The sequence below is a fragment of the Monoraphidium neglectum genome, assembly GCF_000611645.1.
Source record: "Monoraphidium neglectum strain SAG 48.87 unplaced genomic scaffold scaffold01551, whole genome shotgun sequence".
NCBI classification, from domain to species: Eukaryota; Viridiplantae; Chlorophyta; class Chlorophyceae; order Sphaeropleales; family Selenastraceae; genus Monoraphidium; species Monoraphidium neglectum.
Window position 1 is genome coordinate 1 of NW_014012077.1, and position 13,280 is coordinate 13,280.

Sequence of the window (13,280 nt, forward strand, 5' to 3'; positions counted from 1 at the left end):
CGTCCGCCCAGCGGCCCCGCCACGCGCGCCCGACCAGCCGGCTGCCGGCCGGCAGCCGCAGCGCCGGCGCGCGCAGCTCGGCCCGGCCGCCGGCGCAGGCCGGCCGCGGCGGCGCGAGGGCGAAGCCGGAGACCGGGGCCACGTCGAGCAGCGAGCTCCAGAAATACACGATGTTGGCGCCAGTCGGCAGCCCAAACCCCAGGCTGACGGCGAGCTGGACGAGGTAGGGGCCGGGCGGCAGCGGCCCCCAGTGCGCGACGCGGCCCAGCGTCATCGCGACGACCGCCTTGTCGGCTGCCGACAAGATCTTCCACGCGAACTGGAGATCTTGGGCCGCCGCGGATGCCGGGGCCGTGTACGATAGCCCTGAGCAGTTGAGGACCAACGGCGCAAACTCGCGGGCCCCGGCTGGGGCACCAGCGCAGGCCCCTGTCGCGAACGGCGCCGGGCCGCGGTCAGGCGGCGCCGGCGCGACTGTCAACAGCGAGCGCGCCTCGGCCGGCCCCAGGTCGGAGGGCGCGGCGCCGGCCGGCAGCCGGGCGCGCAGCTCAAAGGCGCCGACGGCTGCAAAATCAAACCGCGCAGATGCGCCGGTCCTGTTCGCAACCTGCCGGCCAGTCGCAGCTTCCACCAGCTCCCACTCGCATGCAGCCGCCCCCGCACGCCACACGCTCGGAGGGCCGCCAACAGGCAGCAGGCCGGTGGAAGCTGCCTCGACGACTAATGAGCTGCCCGCCGATAATCGCAAGGACGGCAGCCGCAGAGCCGGGTACTGTGAGGCGTAGGGCAGGCGCGAGTGCCGGCGCCGCATTGTTTGCGGTTGCGGATCACCTCGGGGCTCCGGCTGCACAGCTGGGGGCTGCTGCTGCGGTGGCGGTGCCGGGGTTGGCGGGAGCTGCTGCTGCTGCTGCTGCTGCTGCTGCTGCTGCTGCTGCTGCTGCTGCTGCTGCTGCTGCTGCTGCTGCTGCTGCTGCTGCTGGGATGGCGGCGGCTGCTGCTGCTGGGATGGCGGCTGCTGCTGGGATGGCGGCTGCTGCTGGGATGGCGGCTGGGATGGCGGCGGCTGCGGCTGCAGCAGCGGCGGCGGCTTCATCTGCTGCTGATGGTGCGGTTGCTGCAACAGGGGTGGTTGCTGCTGGTGCGACAGCGGCTGTGGTTGTTGCTGCTGCAAATGCAGATGCGGCTGCTGCTGCTGCTGCTGCTGCTGGTGCTGCTGCTGGTGCTGGTGCTGCTGCTGGTGCTGCTGCTGCTGCTGCTGCTGCTGCTGCTGCTGCTGCTGCTGTATGTGCTGCAGGTGCGGATGTTGCTGCAGTGATGACTGGTGCTGCAGTGTCTCTGACTGATTTGGTGATGGCTGCTGCAAGGTGTTTGATTGTAGAGGGTTGAGCTGTGGCGCTGGCGTTGCGTGGTGCAATGCCAAACGGATTCTCGGTGCGGCTGGCGGCGGCAGCCTTGGCACAGGCGGCGCTGAAAATGCGCCAGCCGCCGCCGCGTCGCCGCCATCAGCCTCACCTGCGCCGCCGCCAGGGCCAGGCAGCACTCGCACCGCCGCGACGCCCGCGCCGATGCCGCCGCGGCCGTCGTCGGCCGTGATCAGCAATGTGTAAGCGCCCGGCTGCACTCCTGCCAGCGACACCGCCTCGCCAGTGCCTTTGTAGCTGACACCATCTGGCCGGCTGCTCGAGCCGCCAATCAGCGTTGTATGTATCAAGAGGCTGTCGCCGTCAGGATCCTCTACCGCCCCTGCGAGGCTGATGCTGCCACCAGATGGGAACGCAAACGACAGCCCAGGCTTCACGAACGGCGGCGCATTGGCGGACGCCGGCTCGCGCACCCCAGGTGTCGGCGCGCTGCCACCGCGAGCAGGGGCTGCAAGGATAGTGCCGCTCTTGCCGCTGGTGATGTCCGATATAAGGGCTGGCGCATCCCCAGACCTGAATACGTTTGTTATGGTCGGCGGCAGGACCAGGGTTTGGGGGCCATTGGCAGTGGCCGCCGCTCCCAAAGCACCGTCAGGGGCTGCTGGCTTCGCCCAGCCGCTCGCCCCGAGCCTGGTTGTCGTTGGCCCAGGCGGCAACGCCGGCGACAGAGCCGGCGGCGGGGACGCCGCGCGTCTCGAGGGCGGCGGAGGAGATGGCAGCGGCGGCGGCGGCGGCGATGCCAAAGGCGGCTCGGGCGGCGGCAGGGATGGGGGCGGCGGCGAGGGCGACTGTGGCCGGGGCGGCGGCGGGGACGGGCGCGGCGGCGGCGGAGACGGCGACTTGGGCGGGGGTGGAAACGGCGGCGGTGGCGATGGCGGTGGTGGCGACGGCGACGGTGGCGACGGCGGCGGGGGTGCTGGCGGGGATGGCGGCGGCTGGGGCATGCCCACTTTGACTGTCACAGTCTTCTTAGCGGTGGCAATGGCCCCGTTGCTGTCCGTGACAAGCAGGCCGACCTGCAGTCAAAATTTGAGTGTTTGCAGCAAAGGTAGAGGGCAAAGATACTGAGCCCAAGGGGTCGGTCAAGTGTCACAAATGAACTTTTGCAAAACAACATGTGTTTGATTTTGAAGCTCTGAAATTCCCAGTTCGTCCCAGGTCAGGAGCGCGCCTCGCTGCTCGTGCCGCTCGCGCCCCAGCGCTGCCACGACAGGCAGACGCACAAGTCAACCCTGTGGCATGTCGCACCCACGTGCCATCGTCATCTGCCCTGTGTTAGTCGGGCAGCGGCCCCAGCGCATGCTCACCTGGTACAGGCCATCTGGCAGATCGACCTCTGCAACGGGCCCCTTCAAGGTTGTCACCGGCGCACGGTTTGGCAGCGTTACGACGCCCCAGACATAGCTCTCGATCCGGACGCCCGCAGCAGCCACCGACGCAGAGCCGTCGAGCGTCACCCGCGCGGTCGCGGAGTGACGGGTGGCCGCCGTCATCACCTCGGGCGCGGGCTGATCGATGACGGCGAGGGTTGGACGGCTGCCGTCCGCCGCCTTGGTGGCGCTGGGCACGCCAACCTTGAAGCGCTTCGTGGCAGTTGATGATCCCCCCAGGGAGTCAAACACGCGCAGGTTGGCCAGGTAGGAGCCCTGCAAGTGTTCAAGTGGTTTGTCAAGACTGGAATATCAGGGAATGAGACGAGAGGCAAGAGTGTGGCAAGTCGAGAATCCTTCTGGGGCACGGCGCCCAAGCCGCTGCTCTACTTGGTGGCTGCAAGTCGGCGGCCCCTTGAAGCTGACGCGCAGAGATTCATGTGCCTTAATGCAGGGACGCAACATCGTGGCTGCAACTCACCACCGGCAGGTCGAGGTAGGCAGTCAGCCCGCTCGGCGTGGCCACCACGTCAAGCCCCGGCAGCCGCTGCACCAGCCACGCAGCCGACACCAGGAACAGCCCCGGCGCCGCCCCCGACCCCTCCGCTGAGAGCGCGACCCGCGCGGTCGCCGAGCCGTCCGAGGCGCCCGCCGGCGACGCGGCCTCGAGCTCTCCTGGAGACGAGATCACAGCAAACGTTGCGGCGAGGTCTCCTACCACGAAATCGCGCTCCTCGGACGCCGAGAAGCCGAGGGAGTCCCTCACAACAAGGACGGCCGTGTAGGATCCGGGCGCAAGGTCCACGGCCACCTTGGGGCCCCCGACGGCCGCAATCGTCGCGTTGGACGGCCGCGACCTGACGGCCCACTGGTATGAGGTTATCGGCCGCAGCGCCGCGGCGGTCGTGCCGGCCGAGTCGAGCAGGACGGTCGCCGGCGCCGAAGGGGCGCTGGCGCGCGAGGGCACGAGGGCGGAGGGCGAGGCGATCGCCGCCGTCAGCCGCGCCCCGACCGGCGCCGGCGGGGCCGGCGCCGCGCCCGGTGCGGGGGCTGGAGCTGACGCCGCCGGAGTCCCTGCGCCACCGGCGGGGGCAGGGGGCCGGGGGCAGGGGCCCATGAAGGTGGTGCCTGACGCTACGCCGAGGAGGGCGGCCCAGCCGCTGCCTATGAGCTTCCCGGTGTCCTTGGCATAGGTGCACTCGCCACCCTGGTGACGCGGCGGCGGGGAGGGCGCAAGGGTGGGAGTTCAGGGGCAGGGGACGCTGCTATGTGCAGATGTGGGTGAGCAGATCTGCGTGAGCAGCACAAGGCGGCGCTTGGGAAACAGGTTTTTGCCAGCGGTGCTAGCTTCACAGCAGTCAGGCGTCACCCCTCTTCCACACCTCAACACTGCCGCCACACCGCCGCGCTCCATTACCGCCGCGGTCGGGGACCCATGAGCATGCTGCCTCACAAGGCTACCAGGGCGCTTCCAAACTGTGCGGGCTGCTCCCACGGCCCCGTCTTGGTCAGACGCTCGAAAACGCGCCAGGTAATCGCCGTCCTCATCCAAGCACCCACCTGGCTGGTCAGCTTGAGGAGCGCGCTCAGGTCGTCCACCGCCCCCATGGGCTTGCCGCCCGATGACAGCTCCTTTGTGACCGGCCACATTCCTGCGGCCTGGAACTGCCCCTGGCCAGCTCCGGCAGCAGCTCCCTGGCCGGCCCTTGCGGCGGTCGACCACTGGCTGTTGGGCGCCAAGCTCTGCAGCGGCGACAGCGCGGACCCAACGGTCATGGGTACGCCGCCCAGCCCGGAGCGGTAGGCGCCCAGACCGTAGCCGGACTGGATGGCCTGCGAGCCAGGGGCCTGGGCGGGGGCCGCGAACGCGCCCTGCCCGTCGTAGCCGCCCGCGCCGCCGGGGGCCGCGGCGGTGGCGTACCGCTGCTGCAGCTGCTGCAGCTGTGGGTTGGAGTACTGCTGCTGCTGTTGCGCGGGCGCCGGCGCGACGCGTGTGTACAACGTGGAGGCAGGCGGCATGACCCATCCTTGATATGCGGGCGCCGGCGCGGCGCCGGCCGCCGCCACCATCCCCGCAGGGATCCCCGACGGCGGCGGCGGCGGGGACGGCGGCGGTGGCGGCGGCGGCGACGGCGGCGGCGGGGACGGGGGCGGCGGAGGGGGTGCTGGGTACGCAATCAGGATCTGCGCATCCGAGGTTGTCGTGGCCCCCATGCTGTCGCTGACAGTCAAGACAGCTCTGTAATCGCCGATGGCGTTGATGCTGAAGGACGGCGCGACGTCCTCAAACTTTGCGAGCTGCTCTTTCGACCCCGCCCTGGTGAGCGTCCAAGAGTAAGCCAGATCGTCGCCGTCCTCGTCCGAGGACCCTGCGGCGCTGATCTGCATCGGCCGGCCGGGGGCTGCAACGTACGGCCCGCCCGCCACGGCGGCCGGCGGCCGGTTGGCGCGCACCGTCAGCGCCTTTTGCGTGGAGTGCGTGCTATCCGCGCCGCCGCCGGCACCCTGCACCGTCAACCCGATGACGTACTCTCCCGGCGCAAACTCGCGCTCAAACTCGCTGGGCTGGTTCTGAGACGGCATCCCCAGTTCCAGGGCCATCATGTTGGGCCGCGTCTGGGTGATGGTCCACGCAAACCCGACAGCGTTCAGGCTGCCCGCGCCGCTGATCAGCACCCTCGGCACCTCGCCCGTCCGCGCGCGCACGACGCCGCCGTCGGGGAGTGCGATGCTCGCCCGTGGGCGTGCGTTTGGCGCGGGCGCGCGGTACAAGGACTCGGCTGCAGACGCCGCGTCTCCAGAAACGCTGCTCACGGCCACCATGCCGCTGCTAACGGCCGGCAGCGGTGCCGCGGCAACCGACAGCGTCGCCAGCCCCTTTGCTGTCGCGCCGCGCGCGTCCCAGACAGTCAAAGCGACCGCGTAGCTGCCCGCCGCCGGTGCGACGGCGGACGGCGTGAGGCCCTCTGCCTTTGTCACCAGGAGGTTGGGCTTTCCGAGGGGGGTGACTCGCCAGCTGGCTGCAAGGATGGGCACAAATGGGACCGACGAAGAGCCGGTCCCCCTCAGCTGCAGCTGCCCGCCAGACACCTGCGGTAAACACACCGACAATGCAGGCGCAAGGGGCGTGGGGAGGACAGGGTGGGCATTGCCGTGGGTGACCTCTAATAGTGCCGAATGTAGTGTGGCCTACTGCTGCCTCTGCTGCATGTTGAGCGGGACCAGTGCTGCAAACAGCCACAACGGCATTCTCTGCACACCTGGCTACCGTTCGACCCCGCAGATGCACCTGCACCAAACAGTCGCTACTACTCCAGCTGCATGCAGGCAAGCCTGCCGCATTCCACGGCGTCTGCTCAACCTACCGCAGAATACGGCCCGCCCGCGTCGACCACAGGCGGCGCCGTCAGCACTAGCGAGCCCGCCTTCAGCAGCACGGCCGTGTCCACGTCTGCGTCCCCCGCGTCAGCCACCCCGACGCGGATCACATAAGTTGTCCCGGGCACCACTGGGTAGCCCTGCGTCGGCAGCAGCTGCAGATGCGTGCAAGCGCAGGGACGAGTGCAAGTGCGCGGAAGGAAGGAGGATGAGCGGCGTGCGCGGGTTCAGGGAAGGAGAGCGTCATCGGGTCCCCGGCCGGTGCACTTTGGGAGCCCGGGATGCGCTGCCCACCGGTGTTGCTATTGAGCCCATACAAATGCAAAGCTCACCCGCGTTGTCCAGACCTAGCCCTCCCGTCAGAAGGCGTGCCCCACTGGCCGCCCCTCAGCTCACCTGGGTGAAACCATCCAAGGCCGCCGCGATCGGCGACGGTGAATCCCCCACCACTGCATTGTCGTAAAACTCGATCGGCGCCGCCGGCCGCGCGGCTGCGCCCGTGATCGCGCCGCCGCCGGGCAGCAGCGCCAGGCTTGTCGCCGAGGTCGACCCGGCCAGGCGGATGTGGAACACGAGTGGGTCTGGGCGGCGGCCGCCGCCGCGGTACTCTTCTGAGCCAAAAATGTACATGAGCGACAGCTGAGAGCCCGCCGGCGCAGCGGGCGACACCAAAACGTCGATCTCGAGCACAGCTGCGTCGAAGCTTCCCGAGGGGAAGCCGTCCGCGGGGCCGGCCGGCGTCCCGAACGCGGTCGACGCGCGTGCAGGGCTGTTCGCGTCGGCGGCCGCGTCGGCCGCGGCGCCCGTGCTGATGACGACGGCGCTGCCCAGGACGGCTGACAGGGCGTTAGGGGGCTTCAACGCCGCCAGGCCGAGGGACCGGCACGCGCCAGCGTAGCGGACACCCTGCAGCAGCAGGCGCTCGTCGCCGAAGAGCTGCGCCGCCACGCCGCTGACCGCCGCGCCGTCGACGGCGTCGCTGCCGGCGGCGGCGCAGGCGTCCGAGACGCCGGTGGCGGCTGCGGCGCTTTCGCCAGTGCCGGCAGGGCTAGCTTTCCGGTCTGCTGCTTGCTGCAGGGCACGCGTGCCGCGCACAAATAGCTTTCCATGGCGCGCAGCAGAATCGGCGAGCGACACTTCCAATGCACGCTCGCCGTCGGCCTGCAGCGTGGGCACGCTGCGCAATTCCAGCAGCCTCAGTTTATTTGCCGCAGCTGGTTTCACCAACAGGGACGAGGCCAGCAGCAGCAGCCCAAGTACGCAAAGCCTCGCCCCTGGCCTGCCGCGGGCTGGCTTCATCGAAACCCCTCTAACGTTTGTTCCATCGTGGCGCTGGCTCAAATATCAGTGCGACTACAGATTTCTGAGATATCTGCTAGTTTTGCCTGCCACGAAATGCAATGTCCACCGACGTCCAGCGACGGTTTTCAGTCCTGAGTCTCGCGTACGTATGTGTGGAGAACCTGCTAATACGCGAATAAGATAATAAATTTCTCAAATGCTCTCACTACCAGACCGTTGACACCTGGGCTGAGCAGCTGGGAAAAACCCAATTCCCAGTGGCCCCTAGCTAGCGCCTGCCGCCTGCGTACGCTACCGTACGGTCTCGTACCTTCTCTGCGACCCCTCCGAAACGCAGCTGCATCTGACATGAGCTACCATGAAAGCATTCAACCTGTCATTCTGTTGATTGCCTGTAGCTTGCATTGTGCGGCTACACATGGGTGCAAGCGCACCCAACTGCATGCGTTGCAAGTACCCCGCACTCGCTGGACCTGCGCCCTTCACGCCCTACTGGGAGCGGCCGCTGTTCTGCCTGCGTAAAAGTCCAGTGACACTCTGAAAGTAGACACAACTTTTGATGCAAGTGACGTACACATGCGCTACACAAAAAGCAAGCTTCGTGTAAGCCGTTTTGGAGTCCCACGTGGGATTCAACCGGTTTGGCATGTGCTGCTGCGGCTTGTTTGCTGGGCATGCAACACCACGCTTCGTGGCATTGATCATCAGCAGGTCTGCAGCCCCCCACGCACAGCATGCGTGCGTGGATTAGTGGGTTGCCAGCGCAGACACTGGGGTAAGGTCGATTGGGTTTTTGGAGACAACAATGCCGCACCCCAATTTGGAGCTGGGGCCCCACAATGTAGCAACGGGCAAGGTTGTTCAACCCAGCCGCCCACAACCAGATGGCCATTGCAAAAACCTGAAGACCTGCAGCGCGCAGCTTGCGGTGACAAAGCCCACAGCAGAAAACCGCAATGCGCAGGCGCCAGCTGGCGGCCCCTAGCGGTCCGCAGGGGCACTTCAGGCGCACGCTGCTGGTCGCCCTCTTAGATGCTGAGTCAGCAGGGACAGGGCATCGTCAAAAGGTTCTCAAAGCGTCTGAGCGGCGACCCGCCTCAGCACCTCCCCCACGATGGCGTTCGCAAACATCGCGGACCCAACGATCAGTATCAAGCCCGCCACCGCCACGCGCCCCGCGCGCGCCCACCGCGCGACGGCGCCGCCGTCCCCTTTCCCAAACCCTGCTGCCGCCGCACCGGTCCCGGCGCCGCCGCCGCCCATGCCCGCAGCCAGCTGCCGCTCCAGCGCGAGCATCACCAGCGACGGCACTATCCACGCCTGTGCGGTCGTCGCGGTCGCGCCCACGAGGCTGAGCGCCCCCCAGATCGACGGCAGGTAGCACGCCGTCGCGTACGCGGACGCGACCAGCCCCGCCGTCGCCGGCAGCCAGCGGCGCTGCAGCGCGTCGTGGCCGCCGAGGAGCACGTCCGCAAGCACGTGGCGCAGCGGGAAGAGCAGGAGGACGAAGGATCCGGCAACAGACAGCAGGTAGCCGATCCTGACCGCGGCCGCCGCCAGGTGCGCGGCCGGCTCGGAGCCCAGTAGGGGCGCCACGCCGGCCACCGTGAAGTTTGAGAGGACGTCATCTTGCAGGGCCGCACCAAAGACGACGCACGCGCAGCTGCGCGGGGGAATGGGGCGGGGCGAGTGCGGAGGGGGGCATAGGCGCGGGTGTGGAGGCGCGAACGGCTGTGGGCGCTTTACAAGGTGCCCAACTCGCGCTATGCATGCGCTCCTGATTAGGTCATGACCTAAGAGGTGCGCCGAGCTTGGTCGTTCTCAAGCAAAACGCAAGCCTGCGTCACTTTCGTGCACATGAACAGGCTCTCACATCGAAATTGTGTAGTAAAGCACCCCTGCCAGCCCCAGGGACGTTGCCACCATGGTCTGGGCGCGGCGCGTGCTGTACGGCTGCATCGACGGCAGCAGCGGGTGCAGCGACTGTGCATCGACGGGAGGTTGAGGGGAGGGGGCACGGGCGCCGTAAGGTGAGCGCGTGGTTGCGCGAGGCGCCCGGTAACTAGGCCGTTTGCAGTGGGGTACGAGAGACGCGCACACTCACACGGTGTGGGCTGCCCCGCAAGCATGGATGGCAGCTGACGACAACCGCAATGCACATAGAAGCCTGCTCAGTCGCAGGTTGCAGATAGTGACCACTTAGCCAACCTGGTGCGCCGTGAAGCAATTGAGGATGATTGGAAGCGTCGACATCAGGCACAGCACAGCACTGAGCCGCCCGGCGCCGGGCCCCCCGCTGCCGGCGCTGCCCGCGAGCGCGTCCCACTGCGGCCACAGCGGCAGCGGCTGGGCGCGGCCCGAGGCGGCTGCGAGCAGCGCGAGTGCCAGCAGCAGCAGCGCGAACAGGGCGTTGCTGGCGACGCCGACGATGTTGACCAGCGCCAGATGGTCCATGCTGCGCATGCTGCGCGGCAGAAAGGACCGCGCAATGACACAGTCGTGAGGGGAGATGCCAGCTCGGCGTTGTGCGTGGTGAAAGGGGTCTCAGGGTCTGATGCATTGGTGCGCCGAGTCCGGCGTCATCATGCGGGCGTGATGACAGGGCAGGTCTTCGCAGCGCAGCAGCGCCATGGGCGGCCAAGCTCACCTGCCGAGGGGCAGCAGCACTCCCGCGCACAGCACGCCCAGCACGGTCGGGCGGCTGAGCAAAGGGCCCCCCGTGACGCCGGTGACCTGACGGATCAAGCCGAAGTAATCAGGGGCGGTGCCGATGAGGACGTCACCAATGACGACGAGGAAAACCACCAGCATGGTCCAGCAGCTGCGTGGATGACGCGGATTGTGGAAGATGGGCAACCCTTCAAATCAGAGTTGAGGCGGCTTGAATGAATTCACACTGAGGCGTGTGGGGTGCTCAGGTCGTGCGTCCGCCTGAAAGAGGACGAGTGTAGAGCCTGTCGCCACGTGCACGTAGCGTAGCACCGACACTCACAGGCACCTTGCATCGGACCGTGCAGACAGCCTCAACCACACATGCGAGCGCATCACCCTCTGCCTGCAGGCCCGAGCCATTGTGTGAGGGCAGCTGCAGTCAGCACTGTACATGCTGCACCCCCTTCCATTCCCGACCACAAAAAGAATATCCGTACATGTGAATGGTTATACACACAGATATGTGGGAAAGTCTAGACATGCACTCCCACCCACTTGATGAATACGCTGAGCTGCAGCGCCCACTCCACGCGCCGCCCCAGCACCGCGCCGGCCAGCGCCCCATACGACTTGGCGCCGACCGCTTCGCTGCCGGCCACCAGGCCGCGCGCCAGGGTGGCGTTGGTGAGCCAGCCGATGGCGACCACCAGCAGGGTGCCGGGAATCAACCCCAGCAGGTATACCGCCTAGAATCAGCAGTGTCAGCAAAGAAAACCGTCACCGTTTTGATCGTTTGAGATGGTCGCATTGCGTAAGGTTTGAAATGGCGCCTGCATGGGTAGTCGTGCGCTTGGGGCAGTGCATGTGATCATCAAACAGCTCTGGCTCGTGCTGCGAGGGCCGCACAGGCGCTGCGCGTTGGTGGCCGTCACAAGCGCCTGCAGTCTACCCAGGCAAGGGCCGGGCGCAGGCGGAACGCGGCCGGACGCTCGGCTACTGTCGCGGCCCCTTGAACCCAAAGTCGCTCACCCGTGGCACCGCCATCATTCCTGCACCGAGCACCACTTTGGTGAGGTTGAACACGCAAATGTTGAAGCTGTCGGGCTGCGGCTGCGGCGGCCCCGAGTAGCTGTGGCGGCGGCTGCGGGGAAGGTGCTCCTCGCCCTCCTCCTCAATCATCACTGATACAGGCGCGCCCGTGCTGGAGTGCTCGCGCACCACCAAGCGCAGAGACGTCACCCGCATGTCGGGGCGGCCGCTGCCGGCGAAGCTGCCTCCGGCATTGAAGTGCCGTCGCTGCTGCTGCTGCTGCTGCTGCTGCTGTTGCTGCTGCTGCTGCTGCGCGCCGGATGGCAGCAGCGGCTCGTCGAGGCCGGCCATTGCTGTGCCCTAGCTGGTGCTGATGAGGAGGGCGGTGGCTTCGGCGTGGCTGCCTGGCAGCAGCTCCGAGCCCTGCTTTTGCAGGCAGCACTGACGGGGCGCGCTTCCTCCGCCTGCATTTTCGGCGCGAAGTGCAATACGAGCAGGCGCAGAGTGGGTGCTGCGTCATTTTTGGCAAGCAGAGGGCCCATGCTGATGTGGCAGCAAGCCCGCCCTGTTGCGGCACTGCGCCAAGGTGGTCGTCCAAAAAGAAGGTACGGCAGGCGAACTAGGCCAGCAACGCGCATGCGGCTGAATTGCTGGTCGCTGTGACCCCCCGGCAGGCTGAGCAAGACTAGAATTGGAGAGCGTGCCTGCAGCTTGAGTGTGGCAACACGGGCGGCGGGCAGTTGCCCTGCGCCAACGGTATAGGCGTCCACACAGCGGAGTTTAAGACCTCTGTCACCCTCAAACCATATCGTGCGCGCGTCCTCCGAGATAATTGCAAGCCTCCGCTGCAATTCGTGAGCACGTGCGCAGGAGGGACTGAAATGATCGTGACAAATTTGACATGGCATAAGAAACGCGTGCTGATATGTCTTTGCCTCTACGGTGACATGCCATGTTGAAAGCAGTCGCCGGCAAATTGGTCGTCAGACCGCAGCCAACGCACTGGCAACATGAGTAGCGTTGCGATTCGCTTGGGTACCTGTAAGTTTTTAACCCCGCTGTATACTGCAGTGGGCTGAGGGATTTTAGATCACCGCCACTGATCTAGCTGTACGTCACCGACTTGTGCAGCGATGCAGGCTATCCGCGTGAGTGACTGGACGTGAAGGTTGCTTAGCTGGATACAGATGCGCGTGCGCCACAGATACCAGCAATGGCTGTTGCCAGCAACGGACGACGGGCCTGGGAGGTATCGAGCTGGCAGTCACAGATCAGAGGCGGCCTCAAATCACCCCCCACTGCGTGATTCCTTACACGCAGGGTGCACGCAGCCTTTCGGCCCGCGCCCCCCTTGCCAGGGCGGCGGCGTCGCGGGTGCGCATTCGTGGCTGCTGCTGTCTGGGGTAGCCTCCCAGAGGCTGCCGTCCCCTGGGTATCATTTACCGCGACCAACGATCATGTATGAAGGATTAAGCTGACCGTACGCATGGTACTCCTCACTGGCCCTGCACGCCGCAAAGCTGGGGTGTGACCGCAGCCTCACAGTGGGGCGCTCCCCACTTCCAAACTCCGAAACCATCGCCCACAGTTCACATCTGTGCGCTGCATGGCAGCCAAGCCCCACAACCCCGACGCCATCACTAAAAAGGTGGGCGTTGATTGTGCTTCTCAAGCGGGCCCGGAGCTGTGCAGCTCGGGGCAGCCAGCTGCGGCCAAGTCTTGCCACATCAGTGGGCTTGGTCACCCTCAGCAGCTGCAAACGGGCCGCTTGGCCTGTCACAAAGGCACATAACAATATGACCATTGGCTGGAGACGAAGTTGGGGTGTCAGGGACACTGGATGTATCTGTGCCTGAGCAAGTGTCACTCAAATCGCAGTCACCTGTTGCCCCACCTCCTCTGCTCCACCCTGCGCGCAGGTGTTCTTCGACATCGAGAGTGAGCGCCTGCGGCACCGCGGTGACATGGCATGTGGCAGCTGCCCTTCCGGCCCCCAAAGCCCCCAGCAGACACAGGGTTGGCAACGGCAGCTCGCCTAACAGCGGTGCAGCACCCATCTGGGCAGCAGGAACGAATGGTTGCGCGACCGCGTCCCCCACCACCTTGCTGGGGGCGCCAGTCTTAAATC

General features: G+C 66.5%; 2 protein-coding genes across 2 annotated transcripts; both read right to left on the reverse strand.

Moving 5' to 3' along the window:
• Positions 1-34: 34 nt before the first annotated feature.
• MNEG_8266 (hypothetical protein) lies at positions 35-7,814 on the reverse strand (the record flags this gene model as incomplete). Its single annotated transcript, XM_014043260.1, has 7 exons — positions 35-2,437; positions 2,729-3,067; positions 3,273-3,998; positions 4,352-5,881; positions 6,157-6,324; positions 6,566-7,240; positions 7,782-7,814. Coding segments are annotated over 7 exons (5,874 nt in total), but the record flags the coding sequence as incomplete, so codon positions are not given.
• A 728-nt stretch (positions 7,815-8,542) lies between these two features.
• On the reverse strand, positions 8,543-11,503 carry MNEG_8267 (hypothetical protein; the record flags this gene model as incomplete). Its single annotated transcript, XM_014043261.1, has 6 exons — positions 8,543-9,134; positions 9,345-9,454; positions 9,680-9,935; positions 10,119-10,292; positions 10,679-10,869; positions 11,153-11,503. The coding sequence occupies 6 exons, from the start codon at positions 11,501-11,503 to the stop codon at positions 8,543-8,545; spliced, it is 1,674 nt and encodes a 557-aa protein (XP_013898715.1).
• Between the last annotated feature and the right edge of the window lie 1,777 nt (positions 11,504-13,280).